General features: G+C 44.7%; 1 protein-coding gene across 2 annotated transcripts in view; it reads left to right on the top strand.

Annotated features, from left to right (window-relative positions):
* The window catches only part of strn (striatin, calmodulin binding protein), a 128,214-nt gene that overhangs the window by 37,371 nt on the left and 69,556 nt on the right, over positions 1-21,287 (top strand). For both annotated transcript variants that reach the window (XM_072498483.1, XM_072498482.1), the window contains exon 2: positions 20,351-20,454. In XM_072498483.1, the coding sequence (XP_072354584.1) occupies positions 20,351-20,454 (104 nt within the window). The remainder of the gene's footprint in view (positions 1-20,350; positions 20,455-21,287) is intronic.

The following is a 21,287-nucleotide window of genomic DNA, read 5'->3' as shown; positions in this document are numbered from 1 at the left end:
GATCAGCTCATTCATTGTTAAGCAATATTGTTGCTACTGTTACTGTAACCCAAAGTTGAGCCTTCCATTATGCTTCTGCAGTTTGCTGTCATTTAATTATTTTTATGGCAGTGTTGATTTTATATGCTGTTTTTTTGAGTTGCATAAACAGCAAGAGTATTTGTTTATTTTTCGTTCTACTGTTCCAATATTGCTTCCTGCAGTTGACTATTGTGCGATACCCAAGATGAAAGATGGTATTGGTTGACACGCTTGTGATCTGGCCACTGTCAAAACTGTATTATCTCCTTGCAGACTGTTAACGTTCACATTTCCCTCAATCCATGCTTTTGTAATAGGCAAAAGTAGAAGAGGGTGCTTTTTGAGACTGGTTGAGATATTTCTGATGTGCGGACTGCTCAGCTGCTGACTGACTTGCTGTGCTTTTGCAGCATTTTTTGTTTTTCATCATCTATATTGACTATTCCATGGAAACAGTTGGTTCTTATATCTTTAAGAAAAGCAATAAAAAGTGTAGAAAAGTTTTTTTTTAAATGTTGGGGTCCCTAGGTGTCTTAGAAAATGTTGGGGCATGGTAATAATGCCCATAGAAAGAAAAAGGTGATTCAAGTATAGAATCATAGAATCATAGAAGTTTACAGCATGGAAACAGGCCCTTCGGCCCAACCAGTCCATGCCGCCCAGTTTTTTTACCATTAAGCTAGTCCCAGTTGCCCGCACTTGGCCCATAACCCTCTATACCCATCTTACCCATGTAACCATCTAAATGCTTTTTGAAAGACACAATTGTACCCGCTTCTACTACTACCTCTGGCAGCCCATTCCAGACACTCACTACCCTCTGAGTGAAGAAATTGCCCCTCTGGGCCCTTCTGAATCTCTCCCCTCTCACCTTAAACCTATGCCCTCTAGTTTTAGACTCCCCTACCTTTGGGAAAAGATGTTGACTATCTACCTTATCTATGCCCCTCATTATTTTATAGACCTCTATAAGATCACCCCTAAGCCTCCTACGCTCCAGGGAAAAAAGTCCCAGTCTATCCAGCCTCTCCTTATAACTCAAACCATCAAGTCCCGGCAACATCCTAGTAAATCTTTTCTGCACTCTTTCTAGTTTAATAATATCCTTTCTATAATAGGGTGACCAGAACTGCACACAGTATTCCAAGTGTGGCCGTACCAATGTCTTGTACAACTTCAACAAGACGTCCCAACTCCTATATTCAATGTTCTGACCAATGAAACCAAGCATGCCGAATGCCTTCTTCACCACCCTGTCCACCTGCGACTCCACCTTCAAGGAGCTATGAACCTGTACTCCTAGATCTCTTTGTTCTATAACTCTCCCCAACGCCATACCATTAACTGAGTAGGTCCTGGCCTGATTCGATCTGCCAAAATGCATCACCTCACATTTATCTAAATTAAACTCCATCTGCCATTCGTCGGCCCACTGGCCTAATTGATCAAGATCCCGTTGCAATCCTAGATAACCTACTTCACTATCCACTATGCCACCAATCTTGGTGTCATCTGCAAACTTACTAACCATGCCTCCTAAATTCTCATCCAAATCATTAATATAAATCACAAATAACAGTGGACCCAGCACCGATCCCTGAGGCACACCACTGGTCACAGGCCTCCAGTTTGAAAAACAACCCTCTACAACCACCTTCTGCCTTCTGTCGTCCAGCCAATTTTGAATCCAATTGGCAACCTCACCCTGGATCCCGTGAGCTTTAACCTTCTGCAACAACCTACCATGCGGTACCTTGTCAAAGGCTTTGCTAAAGTCCATGTAGACAACGTCTACTGCACTACCCTCATCTACCTTCTTGGTCACTCCCTCAAAAAACTCAATCAAATTTGTGAGACATGATTTTCCACGCACAAAGCCATGCTGACTGCCCCGAATCAGTCCTTGCCTCTCTAAATGCTTGTAGATCCTGTCTCTCAGAATACCTTCTAGCAACTTACCTACTACAGACGTTAGGCTCACCGGTCTGTAGTTCCCAGGCTTTTCCTTGCTGCCCTTCTTAAACAAGGGCACAACATTCGCCACTCTCCAATCTTCAGGCACCTCACCTGTGGCTGCCGATGATTCAAATATCTCGGTTAGGGGACCCGCAATTTCCTCCCTAGCCTCCCACAACATCCTGGGATACATTTCATCAGGTCCCGGGGATTTATCTACCTTGATGCGCTTTAAGACTTCCAGCACCTCCTCCTCTGTAATATGCACACTTCTCAAGACATCACTATTTATTTCCCTTAGTTTCCTAACATCCATGCCTTTCTCCACCGTGAATACCGATGAGAAATATTCATTCAGGATCTCACCCAACTCTTGTGGCTCTGCACATAAATGCCCTTGTTGATCCTTAAGAGGCCCTACTCTGTCCCTAGTTACTCTTTTCCCCTTTATGTATCTGTAGAATCTCTTTGGATTCTCTCTTGCATTATTTGCCAAAGCAATTTCATGTCCCCTTTTTGCCCTCCTGATTTCCCTCTTAACTCTATTTCGACAATCTCTATACTCTTCAAGGGATCTACTTGATCCCAGTTGCTTATGTACGTCATATGCCTCCTTCTTCGTTTTGACCAGAGTCTCAATATCTCGAGTCATCCAGGGTTCCCTACTTCTACCAGCCTTGCCCTTCACTCTAAAGGGAATGTGCTTACCCTGCACCCTGGTTAACACATTTTTAAAAGCCTCCCATTTACCAGCCGTACTCCATCAATATCATTGAAATAGCTAAAGATCAATTTTAGATACCAAGGGATTTTAGTAATTCTCTGCTTATCATAGCCAATCAATGCAGAGCAAATTGAATGCTGAGCTATATGATGGTATAAGAGCAAATCATGCTCAAAGCAGTTTAGTACCCTAAGCAGAACACAGAGAATTTGTATAATTTCAAGTTGGATTGGATTTGTTTGTTGTCACGTGTACCGAGGTACAGTGAAAAGTATTTTTCTGCGAGCAGCTCAACAGATCATTAAGTACATGGGAAGAAAAGGGAATAAAAGAAAATACATAATAAGGCAACACTAGGTATACAATGTAACTACATAAGCACTGACATCGGATGAAGCACACAGGGTGTAGTGTTAATGAGGTCAGTCCATAAGAGGGTCATTTAGGAGTCTGGTAACAGCGGGGAAGAAGCTGTTTTTGAATTGGTTTGTGCGTGTTCTCAGACTTCTGTGTCTCCTGCCCGATGGAAGAAGTTGGAAGAGTAAGCCGGGTGAGAGGGGTCTTTGATTATGCTGCCCGCTTTCCCCAGGCAGCGGGAGGTGTAAATGGAGTCAGTGGATGGAAGGCAGGTTTGTGTGATGGACTTGGCGGTGTTCACGACTCTCTGAAGTTTCTTGCGGTCCTGGGCCGAGCAGTTGCCATACCAGGCTGTGATGCAGCCAGATAGGATGCTTTCTATGGTGCATCTGTAAAAGTTGGTACGGGTTAATGTGGACACGCCAAATTTCCTTAGTTTCCTAAGGAAGTATATGCGCTGTTTTGCTTTCTTGGTGGTAGCGTCGACGTGGGTGGACCAGGACAGATTTTTTGAGATGTGCACCCCTAGGAATTTGAAACTGCTAACCATCCCCACCTCGGCCCTGTTGATGCTGACAGGGGTGTGTACAGTACTTTGCTTCCTGAAGTCAATTACCAGCTCTTTAGTTTTGCTGGCATTGAGGGAGAGATTGTTGTCGCTACACCACTCCACTAGGTTCTCTATCTCCCTCATGTATTCTGACTCGTCGTTATTCGAGATCCGGCCCACTATGGTCGTATCGTCAGCAAACTTGTAGATGGAGTTGGAACCAAATTTTGCCACGCAGTCGTGTGTGTATACAGGGAGTACAATAGGGGACTAAGTACGCAGCCTTGCAGTGCCCTGTTATTGAGGACTATTGTGGAGGAGGTGTTGTTCATTCTTACTGATTGTGGTCTGTTGGTCAGAAAATCGAGGATCCATTTGCAGAGTGGGGAGCCAAGTCCGAGGTTTGGATCTTTGATATGCGCTTGGCTGGGATTATGGTGTTGAAGGTGGAGCTGTAGTCAATAAATAGGAGTCTGAGGTAAGAGTCCTTGTTATCGAGATGCTCTAGGGATGAGTGTAGGGCCAGGGAAATGGCGTCTGCTGTGGACCGGTTGCGATGCTATGTGAATTGCAGTGGATCAAGGTGTTCTGGGAGTATGGAGGTGATGCCTTCATGATCAACCTCTCGAAGCACTTCATTACGACTGAAGTCAGGGCCACCGGACGGTAGTCATTGAGACACGTTGCCTGGTTCTTCTTTGACCGGTATAATGGTGGTCTTCTTGAAGCAGGTGGGGACCTCGAAGTGGAATAGGGACAGGTTAAAGATGTCCGCGAATACCTCTGCCAGCTGGTCCACGCAGGCTCTGAGTGCATGACCAGGGATCCCATCCGGGCCCGTCGCCTTCCGAGGGTTCACTTTCAGGAAAGCCGATCTGACTTTGGAAGCTGTGATGGTGGGTATGGGTGAGTTATGGGCTGCTGAGGCACTTGGCAGCAGATTGTTGGTTACCTGCTTGAACTGAGCATAGAATGCATTGAGTTCATCGGGGAGGGGTGCGCTGCTGCTGGAGATACTGCTCGGCTTTGCTTTGTAGCCCGTTTATGTTGTTTAGTCCTTGCCACAATTGCCGAGAGTCTGTCTGTGACTCTAGCTTGGTTTGATATTCTCTCTTGGCATCTCAGATGGCTTTGCGGAGGTCGTACCTGGATTTCTTGTATAGGTCAGGGTCGTCTGACTTGAACGCCACAGATCTGTTCTTCAGTAGTGAGTCAATCTCGTGATTGAGCCATGGTTTCCTGTTGGGGAACGTACGTACTGCTTTCTTTGGCACGCAGTCGTCCACACATTTACTGATGAAGTCTGTGACGGTGGTGGCGTACTCATTTAAGTTGGTCGCTGAGTTCTTGAATATGGACCTCTAAGCAGTAACGCAAGAGCTCTTCTGTTTCCTCGGACCAGCACTGCACGACCTTAGCTGGATTTTCCTGCTTGAGTTTCTGCTTGTATGCCGGGAGAAGGAGCACCGTCTTATGGTCTGATTTCCCAAAGTGCGGTTGGGGGATGGAACGGTAGGCGCCCTTGATTTTTGAGTAGCAGTGGTCAAGAATGTCATCGCCCCTGGTGGGACAAGAGATGTGCTGGTGGAATTTTGGCAGTACACTCTTGAGATTGGCCTTGTTGAGGTCTCCGGTCACGATGAACAAGGCCTCCGGATGTTCTGTTTCATAATTGTTTATAACTGTGTACAGTTCGTCCAGAGCCTTCCTCACTTCTGCCTGGGGTGGGATGTAGACCGCCGTGATAATGGCTGAAGTGAACTCACGTGGAAGATGGTATGGGCGGCACTTCACGGTCAGGTATTCCAGGTCCGGGGAGCAGTAGGTCGCCAGGGTCGCCACATCCAAGCACCAGGAGGAGTTGATGAGGAGGCAAACCTCTCCACCCTTCGCTTTGCCTGATGACGCGGTGCAGTCTGCCTGGTGAATTGAGAAGCCTTCAGGTTGTATGGCACAGTCCTGTGAGGCGGGGGTGAGCCAGGTCTCTATGATACAGAGCACACCTCAGTCTCTTACTTCCCTCTGAGAGGTGAGTCTGGCGTTAAGTTCATCCAGCTTGTTTTTGATCGTTTGGACGTTTGCCAGGAGTATGCTGGGGAGAGGGGTCTTGAAACTGCGTTGCTTCAGTCTAACCTGCAGACCACCACGTTTCTCTCGCTTCCTCGGTCAGCGGCTGCGGCCGGATGATCCTGGTATCCGATGGGAGAAGTCTGACCTTGTGGAAGGTAGGTAGTTGCATCTGGCGGGGTCCAGAGTGTTGGCGGGGACCAGGGTGCTGGCTACGTTTTCGGGGTCGCGTCTGGCAGGGTCCTGGGCGCTGGTTGAGGTAGAGGGGTTGCTAGGGGGGCATGTTTGTGATCCGGATGGGTCCCGGCATTATGCGGGCACGTGAATACCTTGCAGCGCGTTCGGGTCCTCGCGCGGGGACTCCGCCATTTCGGGGGTCCTGGGTCGTTGGCAGGGGTTTCCTGAGGCAGGTTGGACTGAGTCCCGTGTTGTTCCCTGGGCGCTCCTGGGGTCAGGTCTCGAAGTAGACCCGGTCGGGCCTCCACGTGGATTTTTCTTTCTTCCATCTCCAGGTAGGTCGTATCGCTGGGCGGATCTTTCCAGGTCGAGTTGGGCCGGGTCTCGACATCAGGTGTCGGGTCGGAAGCTCCGGGGACTGGGCTGGGCGATCTGGGGGCTGGCGTCGGTTGTTAGTCCGGGTTGGGAGCTCCGGGGTCCGTGTTAGCTCCAAATCCAGGCCGGGGCTTCACTTCCGGTTTGGGCTCGATCGCTTCCAGGTTGTGGAGGTCAGGTTGGGTCGGGTCAAAAGGTCTCCACGGGCCTCGGAGGATGTTCAAGCCTGCAAGAAAAGATAAAAGAGAGAAGTTAGTAATAATAGTTTTAGAATTAAAAAAGATTAGAATGAGTATAAGTTTAGTAAAAAGTGGATCTGTTGGGGAGAGCTCGCAGAGAGTCGCCTCGCTCCGGCACCATCTTCTTGTGCAACAGTCAGAAATGCAAGGGATGCTCAAACCTAGAAGAGCAGAAGTAGGCCTTTCGGGTCTGCTCTGCCATTCAATGAGATCATGACTGATGTATGATAATCCTCAACTCCACTTTCCCATTGTTGTTTTTATTACTTGCTATAAATATGGCAGTCAATAAGGTTGCCTTTCTTTTATCTAGATATCGATATGAGATTGCTTTCAGAGTCGCCAGGTATCAAATGATGCCGCCACAAGGTTCAAATGGGTATCGACCAAAGAGCCAAACAACCAGTTAGTTCAAGATCAATGGTACTTTATTTACACACCAGATTAACTTGCACACGCACAAACACTACGAGTTAAACTACACCTAACAACTATGACAACCTGTACTTAACTTCAGGCACCCAGCTTAGGTCAGAGGAACAGTGGCCTTTGTTCGAATCTGGATCTACTGAGTCTGGAGAAGTAACTGCTGCTCAGCTGGGCTCATCCGTCTGGTAGCGGGCGTTGTACTTGAACTTGCTTCTGGCGGTGCTACGATTGGAGATGGACGTTGCCGGAGCGCCAGGTCCAAAAGAGGTCAAACACATGGCAGTGTCTCTCTTTATCCTTGGGGAGTTCCGCGCTCTTTTGGGCAGTCCTTGGGTTTGGACCCCATTAATTGGGCAGTTCAAGATCACTGTCTTCGATCTGAGCCAATAAAGGGGTGGGTGCCTTGATGGCTGGGTTGTCCTAAGCAGTCATTGACCCTGTTGTTTATGCTTCCTGAGTACAGGGAGTGGCGCCAAAATGTCTGGACTTGTATCGGTTACCTGATTATCAATCCTTTGTCTTACGGAGATGGGCCATCAAAATGTTAATCGGTTGGGGGTTTCGATGCTGTCTGGATTCTTTGCTCACAAATATACATTCAGGCTCTGTGCCTGCCTGAATCTTGCATTGTCCACGTTTACATTTGGGCTTTGCGAACGTCCATGTTTCTTGCTGTAAATGGCCATCCCAGATGGCTACACATATCCCCATAAGCCTTGAATTCCTTACTGATTAAAAATCTGTCTATCTCAGCCTTGAAGATGGTTCAAGAGAAAGCCATTACAGTAATGTTTCTCAGATGAGTAAAGACTGTTGAAAATTGGATTTTTCATTCATGAAATGAAACAGCTGAGAATGGCCTATATATGTTGAAATGGTAATTACTATAGTAAAGGTAAAGTTAGACTTTTACTTCTAATTGAACTGCCGTATGGGGGTATATAAAGTAGTAAAATGCTTGATTTTTACATACTTAATTTCACCCTTATGTGGGCCACTTTAGGATCAGTAATTGTGCTAGTTCAACATTAGTTCTTCCTATTAACAGTTTTCACATCGCTGCAAGAGGAATTGGAGGAAAATGGTGGGGAATCAAGTCTCTAGTGGGGATGTGGATTGTATTTTAGATAAAGAAAACAAGGGAAACTAATGAACCTTCATTGCCTACAACATCGTGTTTTCAGAGATGGTGAATCCATTCCTGCCTTTCCTAGATTTTAGAAAAGTCCCTGTTTTAAAGGAGAGTTGGGGAACACAGGAAATTAAAGACCAGTTAGCCTGATATCAGTAGTTGGCAAAAATGCTGGAATCTGTTGTTGAGCAGTTTGTAACGAAAAGAACGTAGAAAATCCTAACATTGGGCAGAGTCAACACATATATGGAAGGAAAATAGTGTTTTACAATTCTGTCAAGAGTATTTTGAGGTTGTAATGAGCATGGTAGATAAGGGGAAACTAGTGGATGTAGTGAATTTGGATTTTCAAAAATGTTTTTAAGATGGTACACTAGAGGTTACTATACAATTAGGATTCATGGCATTCAGATGGATTGAGATTTGCGTCAACAGACTGTAAACAGAGAGTAAGAATAAACCAGTTTCTTTCAAGTTGGCAATCTGTTACCAGTATGGTGTAGCAAGCATCATTGCTAAGCCCTCAGCTAGTTGCAATCTACATTAATGACATAGATGAGGGAACTATGTATACTGTATCCACATTTGCTGACTGCAAAGTTAGGTGAGAAAGTCAGCGGTGGTCCCTCAAAATTGAGGATGGCATCTGCCAAGCTTTGTGAGTCTTCAGTTGACTGAAGAGCCTGATTCTGGATCCATAAGTTCTTCCACAGTGGGGAAATGTTTTTTTTTAAAAAAAATTATTGTCACAAGTAGCTTACATTTGCACTGCAATGAAGTCACCACATTCTGGCACCTGTTTGGGTACACTGAGGGAGAATTCAGAATGTCCAAATGACCTAACAGCATGTCTTTCGGGACTTGTGGGAGGAAACTGGAGCACCCGGAGGAAACCCACTCAGACACAGGGAGAACGTGAAAACTCTGCACGGACTGGGAATTGAACCTGGGACCCTGGTGCTGTGAAGCAACAGTGCTAAGCACTGTGCTACCATGCTGCCCATGTTGCGCAGAGGAATGGGATTTGCATATTTTTAAACTGGTGAGAAATTGGGAAATGTTGATATTCAGAGACACCCAAGGGTGCCTGTACAGGAACATTAACATGCAGTTATAGCAAGAAATTAGGAAAGGAAATGGTATGGTAGCCATTATTACAAAGGGTTTGGAGGATGGCGGCAGCCTTTGTGGTAACAGTGGCAAATTGTGAGTCTCCAGAAAAGTGCTGTGAATGGTAGGTTGTAACTAGAGTTACTTTAAACTGTCCATTTACTTCAAGATAAAAAGAAAGTTGAGGTGTCTCGATGACGTTTGTCTGCCAGGATCAGGGAGAGGGAGAACAGCTATAGGTTAACCACACAGAAAATTGCATGAGGAATCGTGCTCTGGTTAAAGAGACCAAATTCATAAGGAGTTAAATCGAGTATGGTAGATTCGTCTAGCTTGCACTAGGGGGAAAAACCTCATTGTGAAAGACAGTTCTGTGATTAAATGTTCCCAGGCCGGGAAAGGAAAAGAACAGAACGGATGAGGAGAAATTTCTTCAAATGGTTGTGGATCTTTCAAATGTTTACTCCAGAGAACTGTGATGCTCCAAATCATTCAGCATATTCAAGAGAGGTCAATAGATCTTTGGATGTAAAGTCTATCATGACTATGGGTGTGGTGCAGAAAGGTGCAGTTGAGGTAATGTAGAAGATTAACCATGATTTTGTATTAAATGGCAGAACTAACTTGAAGTCTAATGGCCTACTCCAGCTCCTTTTTCTTATGTTCTTTGACATTTTGCTGATAAACTCAACAGGAAAAAAAGCAAGTAATTGATCCTAAGATTTTTATTCATTTCATGCAGTCAGTGTTTGTGTAACTTCGATATCTGTGTGGTATATACCAGGGAATTGACCCTTGGATTTCAATCCACCACCATCGACTAAACTCATAAAATTAGTTTTGTAAATAATTCCAACACTAAACGAGTATTGAGTGTACAGTTCTTGAGGGAATAAAAGATCCATAAACCAGAGTATGAATTACAGTGACCGTTAAAGTCTATTTTCACAACATGGGATTTTCCTGATCTTTTGAGGATTGCATTGTGATGTTTGCATTGTCTTGGGTACAAGACTGTAGTTTACTTTTTTAAAAAAGCTGAGTAAGCTCCATTATTGTAAAGATCCAGAGTTTTTAAACCCAATGTTGTGATTCAGACTGCTTTTCTATAAAAATCATAAATCGATATCTTGCCCTAATTCAACAATTGGGGAAGGGGAGCTCAACAGAATTGCTAATTCAAAAGCTGTGTATTTGTAGATCAGTTGGTGTATTTGAAGGACCAACAGCTTCAATATACATATATATATATATATATCCGAATCGTAAGATAGTTCCAGCACTGAAAGGGGGCATTCTGCCCGTCGTGACCATGCTCTGTCTCTGCAAGAGCACCTGGTCTAGCCCCATTTCTGTGCTTTTCCCCCATGGCCTTGCAAATCTTCAGGTAATTATTCAATTCACCTTTGAAAGCCACATTTGAATCTGTCACTACCACATTCATAGGCCGTGCATTCCAGATTCAAACAACTTATTGCATAAAAACGGTTTTATATACATATGAATTAGGAACAGGGATAGGCTGTTCCACCATCAATACGATCATGGCTGATCTGATTCTAACCACGGCTCCATGTTCCCACCACCCCCTTGCATATCAAAAATCTACCTACCTCTGCCTGAAAAATATTTAAAGACTCTGCTTCCACTGAGGAAGAGAATTCCAGGGACTCACGACCCTCTGGGAGAATGAAATTATCCTCATCTCTGTTTTATTGGGTGACCGCTTTATTTTGAAATAGTGGGAGAATCTAGAGTTGCAAGTCGCAAGGAGAAATATCCTCTCCACATCCACCCTGTAAAGACCCCTCAGGATCTTGTATGTTTCAATCAAGTCGCCTCTTATTCTAAGCTTCAGCGGATACAAGCCTAGCCTGTCCAACCTTGCTGTACCTGCATATTAAGCTTTTGTGATTTACCCACTAGGATACACAGACTCCTTTGCAACTACGAGCTCTGCAATCTCTCACCATTTAGATAAATGCTTTTTTATTCTTCCTGCCAAAATGGACAATTTCCCATTTTCGCACATTATACTACATTTGCACATCTTTGCCCACTCGCTTTACCTATCTATAATCCCTGTATAGTCTCCTTCTATCCTCTTCACAACTTACTTTCCTACCTACTTTTGTCTCGCCAGCATATTTTAACAATCATGCGTTTTGTACCTACATCCAATTAATATATATAAATTGTAAAATGTTGAGGCCCCAGCACTAATCCCTGTGGCACACCACTCGTCACATTCTGCCAACTAGAAAATGACCCATTTTTAAATTTTATTGAGGTATTTTTTGGCATTGTAAACAGTTACAGATAACACAAATGTGCAAACATCAATATAAAACCAATACTTCAATCAAACCATACTGCACATGCCCGCTCCTCTCCCCTAGACACTACCCGCCTATTTATCCCTCCTACTCTACTCTAATCACCCCCCCCCTCCCCCCATGGTTGCCACCTTTGGGCGAACCCCAATACAGATCCCCTCAAGGCGAACTTAATTTTTCCCATACCCAGAAAACTTGACATGTCCGAAAGCCATAGTTCGTTCTTCGGGGGTTTTGAGTCCCTCCATGCCAGCAGTATTCGCCGCCGGGCTATCAGGGAAGCAAAGGCCAGAACATCCGCCTCTTTCTCCCCCTGGACTCCCGGGTCTTCCGAAACCCCGAAAATTGCCACCCCTGGACTCATCACCACCCTTGTTTTCAGCACTTGGGACATGACCCCCGCAAATCCCTCCCAGTACCCCCTAAGCTTAGGACATGCCCAAAACATGTGACCATGGTTCACTGGTCCTCCCGCGCATCTAGCGCACTTGTCCTCTACCCCAAAGAATTTGCTCATCCGAGCTACCGTCATGTGGGCCTGGTGAACCACCTTAAATTGAATCAGGCCGAGCCTGGCACATGTGGTTGAGTTTACCCTACTCCGAGCTTCCGCCCACAGACCGTCCTACAGAAAATGACCCATTTATGCCTACTCTGTTTCCTGTTAGCTGGCTAATCTTCTATCCAAGACATCATGTTACCCCATACACCAGGGTTTTTCAAACTTTTTTCCGGCGACCCACTTTTGCAGAATGACCAACTCTCATGACCCATGCTATATTCACAATAGATTCTCAATAGTTACTTTTAAAAACATCACACTCTTTGTTGGCACTTCTGTATTATTAAATGTAAAAATTGTAATTTGCAGGCTCAATATATCATAGTTTTAACAACGTCATGTGCACACGTTCAAAACCTAACACTACCTCGGATAGGAAATTAAACTCCAGGCTTCCACTCCAGAAACAGAAGCCCTAACTGCTGAACTAAAAACGCAGTCAGACAGAATGTCACTGGACGCCTAAGTACTGTTTCCCAGGTAAATATCCAACAGACTGAAAACATGGCTAAACAAAACATACTCAGCTGACCAATATGCAAAACGTGCCAACACATTCCAGTCCATACACCTGCCAGTCCTTACACCTGCATTTTACCAGCTCCTGTATACAGTTTAGTTGCCAGCTAATGCTGTCCTTGACAAAAAATTGACGTCCCGGTAAAGGTAGATGCAAAAGTCCTTGCAGTAGAGGCATCAATTCAGCTGATGGAGTCCATGTGGTCACACAGCAGTTATGGGTGCTTGGGGTCAAGTACCTGGGAAGAGGGAGTGGATAACAGCGGGGGAGATGATGGAAAAAAAAGAAGCGTCTTTGAAGGACTAGAACCCTGGTGTGGAGAGATAATTCGGGAGTGGACATAGAGACTTGTAGGGGTGGAGGAGGCTGTATGCCCGTGTTAATTGAGAGAATGATAAAGGACGCACGGGGTTTGTTAGTGACACACTGAACTCAAGAAATAATACAGATCCTGACGCTTGACACAGTAGCAGGAAATGTTACCCAAAGAGAATTTTTACGGGTCTCTGACTGCAAACTGCCCAAACTACACTGTGACCCAGATTGGCAAGAAAGTTCACGGCACCGGCTTCTATATCAGCCTCATGTGGTCATACAGTGCACTGCAGTGAGAATTTACCTGAAGAGAAAACGGAAAAAATGGTCAGGCGATCTTTGGGGATTGTTTTTGGCAACCCATTCTACACCAGCCTTCGACATGGGTTGCGACAGGATCGCTATCACAGAATAATGCAGAACAGAAGAGGCTCTTTGGCCATCAAGTCTGCACCGGTGCATGAGAAACATCTGACCTGCCTATCTGATTCCACTTGCCAGCACTTAGCCCATAGCCTTGAATGTTAAGACGTGCCAGGTGCTCATCCAGCAACTTTTTTAAGGATGTGAGGCAACCTACCTTTACCACCCTCTCAGACAGTGCATTCCAGACCATCACAACCCTCTGGGTAAAAAAGCTTTTCCTCAAATTCCCCCCTAAACCTCATGCCCCTAACCTTAAACTTGTGTCCCCTCATAACTTACACTTCAACTAAGGGTAACAGCTGCTCCCTATCCACCCTGTTCATGCCCCTCATAATCTTGTACACCTCGATCAGGTCGCCCCTCAGTCTCCTCTGTTCCAGCAAAAATAACCCAAGCCTGTCCAACCTCTCTTCATAAATATAAGTGTTCCATCCCAGGCAACATCCTGGTGAATTGCACACAGTACTCCAACTGTGGCCTCACCAAAGTTCTATGCAACTCTAAAATGACCTCCCTGCTTTTATAATCTATGCCTCGATTGATAAAAGCATACATTACAAAATTGATAGATTGATCTATGCCTTTTTCACCACCTTATTAATCTGCCCATCTGCCTTCAACGATCTATGAAGAAACACGGCAAGGTCACTTTGTCCCTCGGAACTTGCCAATGTCATGCCATTCATTGAATACTTCCAATCACCTCACACTCTTTAGGGTTAAATTCCTTCAACCACTTTTCTGCCATCCCGTCTCTATCGTCCTGTAACTCAAGAAACGCAACCTCACTGTTAACCACCCGGCCAATCTTTGTGTCATCCGCAAACCTACTGATCCTACCCCTCACATAGTCATATCTGTAATTTAATAACAAACAGTAAGGGACCCAGCACACATCCCTGTGGTACGCCACTGAACACTGGCTTCCAGTCACTAAAGCAGCCCTCTGTCTCCCACAACTAAGCCAATTCTGAATCCACCGTATCAAGTTGCCCTGTATCCCATTTGCATTTGTCTTTATAAGTCGCCATGTGGAACCTTGTCAGAGGCTTTGCTGAAATCCATATAAACTATATCAACTGCACTGCCCTCATCTACACACCTTGTCTCATGCTCTCAAAATTCAATCAAATTTGTTAAGCTCCCTCTGACAAAGTCATGCTGACTATTCCTGATCAAGCCGTGCCTCTTTAAGTGGAGATAGATAGATTCTCTCCTTCAGAATTTTCTCCAATAGTTTTCCTACCACTGATGTGAGATTCTCTGGTCTGTAGTTCCCTGGCTTATCTCTACAACTTTTCTTAAATAGTGGGACCACATTAGCTGTTCTCCAGTCCTCTGCCACCTCCCCTGAGGCCCCGCCCTCCACTTTGAAAATCACTGCCATTCACCATGAGCTTTTATTCTCCGCCAAAACCTTTGATGTGGAACGTTATCAAATGCTTTATGGAAATCTAAATGCAGTACATTCACCGGTTCCCCTTTATCCACAGCGCATGTTACTTTTCAAAGAACCCCAATAAATTGGTTTTCCTCATGTCACTGTTGCTTCTTTTGCCAATCACCTTAAATCTCCTCTGATTCTCAAACCTTTCATCAACAGGAATAGCTTCTCCTTATCTACTCTGACCAGATACCACATGACCTTGAACATCTTTATCTAATCACCTCTTCATCTTTTCTTCTCCAAGGAAAACAGCCCCAGCTTCTTCAATCGATTCATGTAAATTCTTCACTCCTGTAACCATTCTTGTGTTACGATTCCGGTTTATAAGATTATTATATTTTGCGATGTCAATTAAAGGTGAATGAAAAGGGCCATGTGACCTGTTCTGCAGTCTGCCTGACAGTAGGTCTGTGTGGTTTGATTGTTAGAGATCAAAGGATGGCTTAGATTGTTTTACCTGAGAAGAATATGCATGATATTTACGCTTTAAAACAATGACAACAGTTTTTGTTTAATACGAGTAGACTGAATCTTCCAAGTCCCAGAAAGATGGTGTTGGGTATCAGGTTGTAAACAGCTATTCTGTATAACTGTCCCATATTTCTGAGATAAAAGGAATCTGGATTAAGGAGAGCAAATGAGCATTTCTACCTCAATACAAGCTGTATTTGTTTTCCATTGCTATCGGAAAAAGCAGGGGAAGCCATTTTTCAGATGTTACAGACTTCCTTGCGAATCAGTGAATATCATAGACAGTTCTTTATTGTCAATAGAGAAAAAAAGCTACTTGGTGAGCTACCACAGCTGGATGTGACGGATTCCAGGAGATTTGTTCTTGTTTGGCCATGGAGAAGAAGAATCAACAGAACAGGCTTTGCTGCTGGTGGATTTAAGAAACTTAGAAAACTGAGAGACTGTCACATGTAAGTTTCTACTAGGTGATATGTGAACCTATTGGAAGCTGGGAGCAACTGTGGACTGTTTACTAAAAGGACTAATTCTGTGGAGAATAGAATGCGAGATAAAGTATAAGTCACCCACAAAAATGAAAATATTGTTTAATCTGTAGTCCTTTTAATCATTCCAGTAAAAGTGTTAAAATATGAAATTTTGACATGGCATTCTTTCAGCTATTAAATTGGTGTTCAAATTTATTCTTAAACATTATTGGACTCTACGGGGGTCGCAACATTTATAAATCTTTTTTGAATTCTCCAATGCCTTCACCTCCTTCCTAAAGTATAATGCCTGAACTGGGCATATTGCCCCAGTTGAATCAAACCAGTATTTTTTATACAGACGTGGCATAATTTCCTTGCTTTTGTGCTCTATGCCCCTATTTATAAAGCCCACAATCGCATATGCCTTAATAACTGCTCTCAACCTGCCCTGCCGTCTTCATGTCTAAGTTACTGATGTTTATCAAAAGCAGTGGTTCCAACACCAACTCCTGGGAAACCTCACTACCCACCTTCCTGCAGTTCGAGGAACAACTTTTCACCATTGTGGTTTCCTGTCACTCTGCCAATTTTGTGTCCGTGCTGCTACTGTGCTTTTTATTCCATGGGCCTTGACTTTGCTGACAAGCTTGTTTTGTGGCTTATAATGAAGTGCTTCCGATGAATGCACTCATACAATATAAGTTGATAATGGTTCTTTTTAAAGAAGTTGCCTCAATATCTCCTTGTGACAGATACTGGTTTTAGAAATAGCTATGGATTATGATGATCAGATACTGCTGGGGCGAGGGAGGGAATATTGTCTGTAGGACAACTGACCAGGATGGAAAATTTGATATGCCTGCCAAAAGCAAAGAATTAATCCTGCATCAAACCAGAAAAGACTAATTTTAAAAAATAACTTTAGATGGAGTAAATATGAATTAAACCTTTTTTATAATTTTATCTTTGGGCGTGGCAGATACAAGAAACTATTCTAATTCATCCATATTTTAAGAAATGAGCTGTCTGCAAGATACAGCCACTTCATTTAATGTATATTGTATTTTATTATGTTTATTGTATTATAATGTACATTAATATGTAAATCAGTCAAGGGCAGGAGCTTTTAAATTATTTAAATTGATTTAAATGCAAAGTATTAATAATTGAGTGAGGCCTAAGTGAGATATGTGGAGGTGAATTATACAGGGGAGGTCACAGCCACCACGCTGTGGGAGGTACTTAATGCTGTAGTTAGAGGAGGAGTTTATTTTGATTTGGGCGCAGATGGAGAGGGTGAAGTGGGAGGAGAGAGCAAGGCTGGTCAATGAGATTTTGAGGGTGGATAGGAGATACTCAGTGACACCAGAGGAGAGGTTGTTGGAGAGACAGAGGCACCAGATGGAGTTTGGGTTAGTGTCTACGGGGAAGGCGGTGGGGCAGTTGCGGAGGGCCAGGGGGCAGTTTGAGTATGGGGAGAGGGCGAGTAAGATGCTGGCCCATCAGTTGAGAAAGCAGGCAGCGGCAAGGGAGATCAGTAGAGTGAGGGACGAGGAGAGGGGCGGGTAGGGTGGTGTTGGATCGAGAGGGGGCATATGGGGTATTTGAGGCCTTTTTATAGGAGACTCCATGAGTCGGAACCCCCAAGGGGAAGGGAAGAGGGAATGAATCGGTTGTTGGATGGGTTGGAGTTTCCCAGGGTGGAGGAGGAACGGGTTCAGGACCTGGAGGCCTGATTGGGCTGAGGGAGGTGATGGATGGCATGGGGGTGATGCAGGCGGGGACGTCCTGGGTCAGGACGGGTTCCCAGTCTAGTCTTATAAAAAGTTTGGAGCGGAGATGGGGCCAGTGCTGGTGAGGGCATATAACGAGGTGAAGAAGAGGGGGGATCTCCCCCCTACTTTATCGCAGGCTTCCATTTCTCTGATTCTTAAAAAGGTTAAGGACCTGGAGCAGTGTGGCTCATATCGCCCGATATCGTTATTGAATGTCGATGCCAAGCTTTTGGCGAAGGTGCTTGCATCACGGTTGATTGGGAAGGATCAGACTGGTTTTGTTAAGGGAATGTGCAGACTCTACTTAATGTGATTATGATGCCTTGGGGGTGAAGGGCAGGAGGTTGAGGTAGTGATGGCGATTGACACTGAGAAGGCTTTTGACTGGGTGGAGTGGGCATATCTGATCAAGGTGCTGGGGCAGTTTGGGTTCGGGCAGGGATTTCTTGATTGGGTCCGGTATAAGGCGCCAGTGGCGTGTGCGGACGAACTGAGTAAGTTTGGGGTACTTTGGGCTACACCATGGGACGAGACCGAGAGGGCGTGCTCTCCCCGTTGCTTTTTGCCTTGACCATAGAGCCACTAACAATGGCACTCAAGGTGTCAAGGGATTGGAGAGGGATTGAGCAGGGTGTGGGGTGTCGAGCATAGGGTTTCCCTGTATGCGGGTGATCTGTTATTTATTTCAGATCCGTTGGGCTCCATTGAAGGGATCAAGGGGATTTTAGGGGAATTTGGCCGTTTTTCAAGATCTAAATTGAACAAGGGAAAGAGTGAGGTGTTCCCGATCAATGGTAGGAGGCAGGAAAGAAGGTATGGGGAGTTGCCGTTCAGGGTGGTGGGGATGAGCGTTAGATACCTTGGTATCCAGGTGGCACAGAGCTGGGCCTTGCTGCGTAGATTGAACTTGGCCCAATTGGTGGAGGGGATGATGGTGGATTTTAAAAGGTCAGACGTTTAGCCACTGGCGGGACGAGTGCAGACAGTGAAAATTATGGTGCTGCCTAGGTTTCTGTTTGTGTTTCAGAACCTCCATCTTTGTCCCTAAGTTGTTTTTTTAGGAAAGCCAATGGGTTGATCTTGGGGTTTGTGTGGGCAGGGTGCGGTGGGCATTTTTGGAGGGCGGGGTGGGGGGGTGCCTACCATTGCTGAATTTGCTAAATTATTATTGGACTGCAAACATTGTTATGGTGAGGAAATGGGCCGCGGAGGAGAGGTCGGTTTGGGGATGGGTGGAGGCAGGGGAACGAGTGTGAGGGCTTTGTTACTGGCACTTCTGTTGTTCTTGCCGGCCAGGTGCTCCGTTAACCCAGCGGCAGTGTCGGCTTTGAGGGTGTGGGGGCAGTGTAGGCAGCACCTGGGGTTAGAGAGTATGTCGTTGTGGGTGCCTATTTGTCACAAACCATAGGTTTGTGCTGGTGAGATTGGATGTGAAGTTCCAGGTGTGACAGGTGGGCATGGAGTACCTCAGTGAATTGTTTAAAGCGGGCAAATTTGCAAGGCTGGAGGAATAGTAGGAGTTGCCTAAGGGGAATGGTTTTGGGTACCTTGTCATTCAGGATTTTGTGGAGGTGCCGGCCTTCCCGACGTTGCTGCCTCCGGTGCTGCAAGATGAGCTTCTGTCGGAGACGAAACAGGGGAGGCGAAGGTGTTGGGTATTTATAAGGAACTGATGGAGAGTGAGGGTGTCTGGTGGAGGATATTAAGTGTAAATGGGAGGAGGAGCTGGGAGAGGAGGTGGGTGCCTTGCGGAGGATGAATGCGTCCTCGTCGTGTGCGAGGTTAAGCCACATCCAGTTTAAAGTGGTGCACAGGGCCTGCTTTGATGGTGGTGAGGATGAGCAGATTTTTTAAGAGGGTAGAAGATAAGTGGTTGGGGGGGAAATCATGTCCACATGTTCTGGGCGTGTCCAAGATTAAAGGGGTTGTGGCCCGAAGGCAGGGGCATGGGTGAGCGACCTGGCAGAATTCTTGAGGTTGGAGAAGACCAAGTTCGCTATTTGGGGGGTCACTAGGAAGGGTTCACCTGGAGGTGGGAACTGTTTATTGATTTCTTCAAGGAGGATTGAGGGGTCAGCCAGGGAGGGAGGGGAGTTGGAGAAAGGGGTTAAAATGGAGAAGGCAGGTTGTGGATGGGGGTCAACGTGAGGGGGGCTGGAAGGTTGGGGCTTTTGTTGGGTTGATGCCGTCTTCTGAAGTTCTTTGGTTGTTCTTTTGACATTATGTATATTTATATTTTTGTTGAAAAGCCTTGAATAAGAACATTAAAAAAAAATTTAAATCAAGAATAAATATTTTCCTCTTCCACATCTTAAGGATATGGGTTAATGAGGAAAGTGTAGCTAAATTATATTAATTTTGCCAGCAATTTATATGAACAGCCCAGTTTTGCTTCCTGATCAGGCACTCCTTCTCCACCATAAAGAAATGCTGTTCTTTACCAATATGCTTAGCTTAGAACTAAAGAATACTTTTTAAAACTGAAATAATGTTGATCAAAAGTTTGAATGTGGTTAATCTTTTATTACCCAAGATTGAATTTTTAATAAAATGGCCTGCATTTATACCATGTACATTGACTATCAATTTATTTTTATTACTTTATCAGAGTTACAAAGCCAGAGCTGAGAGTGTGGACAGGGGCAAACCCCTAATCCAACTGATTGCCTGCCCCAAAAACTAATTCAAATTGAATCCAATTCATGGTCCCCACGAGAGAGACGTACCAGATCTAGACATTACACCTGACGTCACACTCAATTTTAGTTTTTTGAGTTGGTGTATTTCTGCTCCGTGAGAGAAATGTTTAATTGCTTTAAAATCTAAAAAACATGCTAACCGGCAATTTTCCTACTTGAATGTGGCTCACCCCCTCTTTTTTTCCTTTTCAGGCGCAGATTTCTTTCTTGCAAGGGGAGAGGAAAGGCCAGGAGAACCTGAAGAAGGATTTGGTTAGAAGAATTAAAATGCTTGAATACGCTTTAAAACAGGAAAGGTGTGACTTTTAATTTTTCTACTGATTCTGTAATCTCAAAATAGTTAACATGTAGAATACTTCCCTTTGAGGATGCACATTGTTGTGAAACAAACATTATCAATGGTTTCTCTGGATCTACATCTGTTCAAACTGATCTCCACACATTGTTCTAACAGTTTCAATGTGAAATTATAGTTAAGTTTCATATTTGTATTCATAAAAAACATCAAGTTTATACACAAATTTAATGCTTTGAAATGAAGACAAAATTCTGGAAATAGTCGTCAGAACCTGCAGCATCTGTGGATGGAAAAAAGGAGTTGGCGTTTCACTGTCTTTATTTCAGATTTCCAGCAGACTCATTATTTTGCTCTTCTATTAATGTTTAGAAGAATTTGTTTTATTTCTATATTTTGATTGAAATGAAAAAAAACTGTTTTCTGCTTCCATTTTAATTAGCATTCAGAATGGGGGCAGGCAATGGAGTTAAGGTCACAATCAAATCAGCCACAATCTTATGGAATGGCGGAAGAGGCTCCAGGGGCTGAGCACCCAAGACTGCTCCTAAATCTTATCTTCTTATAACCACATACAGCAAGAGCTGGACAGTATTCAGGCTTGTGCTGATGAACGGCAAGTTACATTTATGTCACACAAATACCAGGCAATAACCATCCGCATCGAGCAACTCGTACCCCCTCCCCCACATTACTCCCCCAGAGCCTGTCCACCATTTACAAGCCGCAGCTCAGGAGTCGCTTGGATGAGTACAGCTTTAACAACACCTGAAGAAGTTCAGCACTCTCCAGGACAAAACTGCCCTCTTTATTGGAACCCCGTCCACCATCGTA

The sequence above is a fragment of the Scyliorhinus torazame genome, chromosome 4 (assembly GCF_047496885.1).
Source record: "Scyliorhinus torazame isolate Kashiwa2021f chromosome 4, sScyTor2.1, whole genome shotgun sequence".
NCBI classification, from domain to species: Eukaryota; Metazoa; Chordata; class Chondrichthyes; order Carcharhiniformes; family Scyliorhinidae; genus Scyliorhinus; species Scyliorhinus torazame.
Note: the sequence above shows the minus strand (reverse complement) of the source record. Positions and strands in the feature narration are given on the sequence as shown.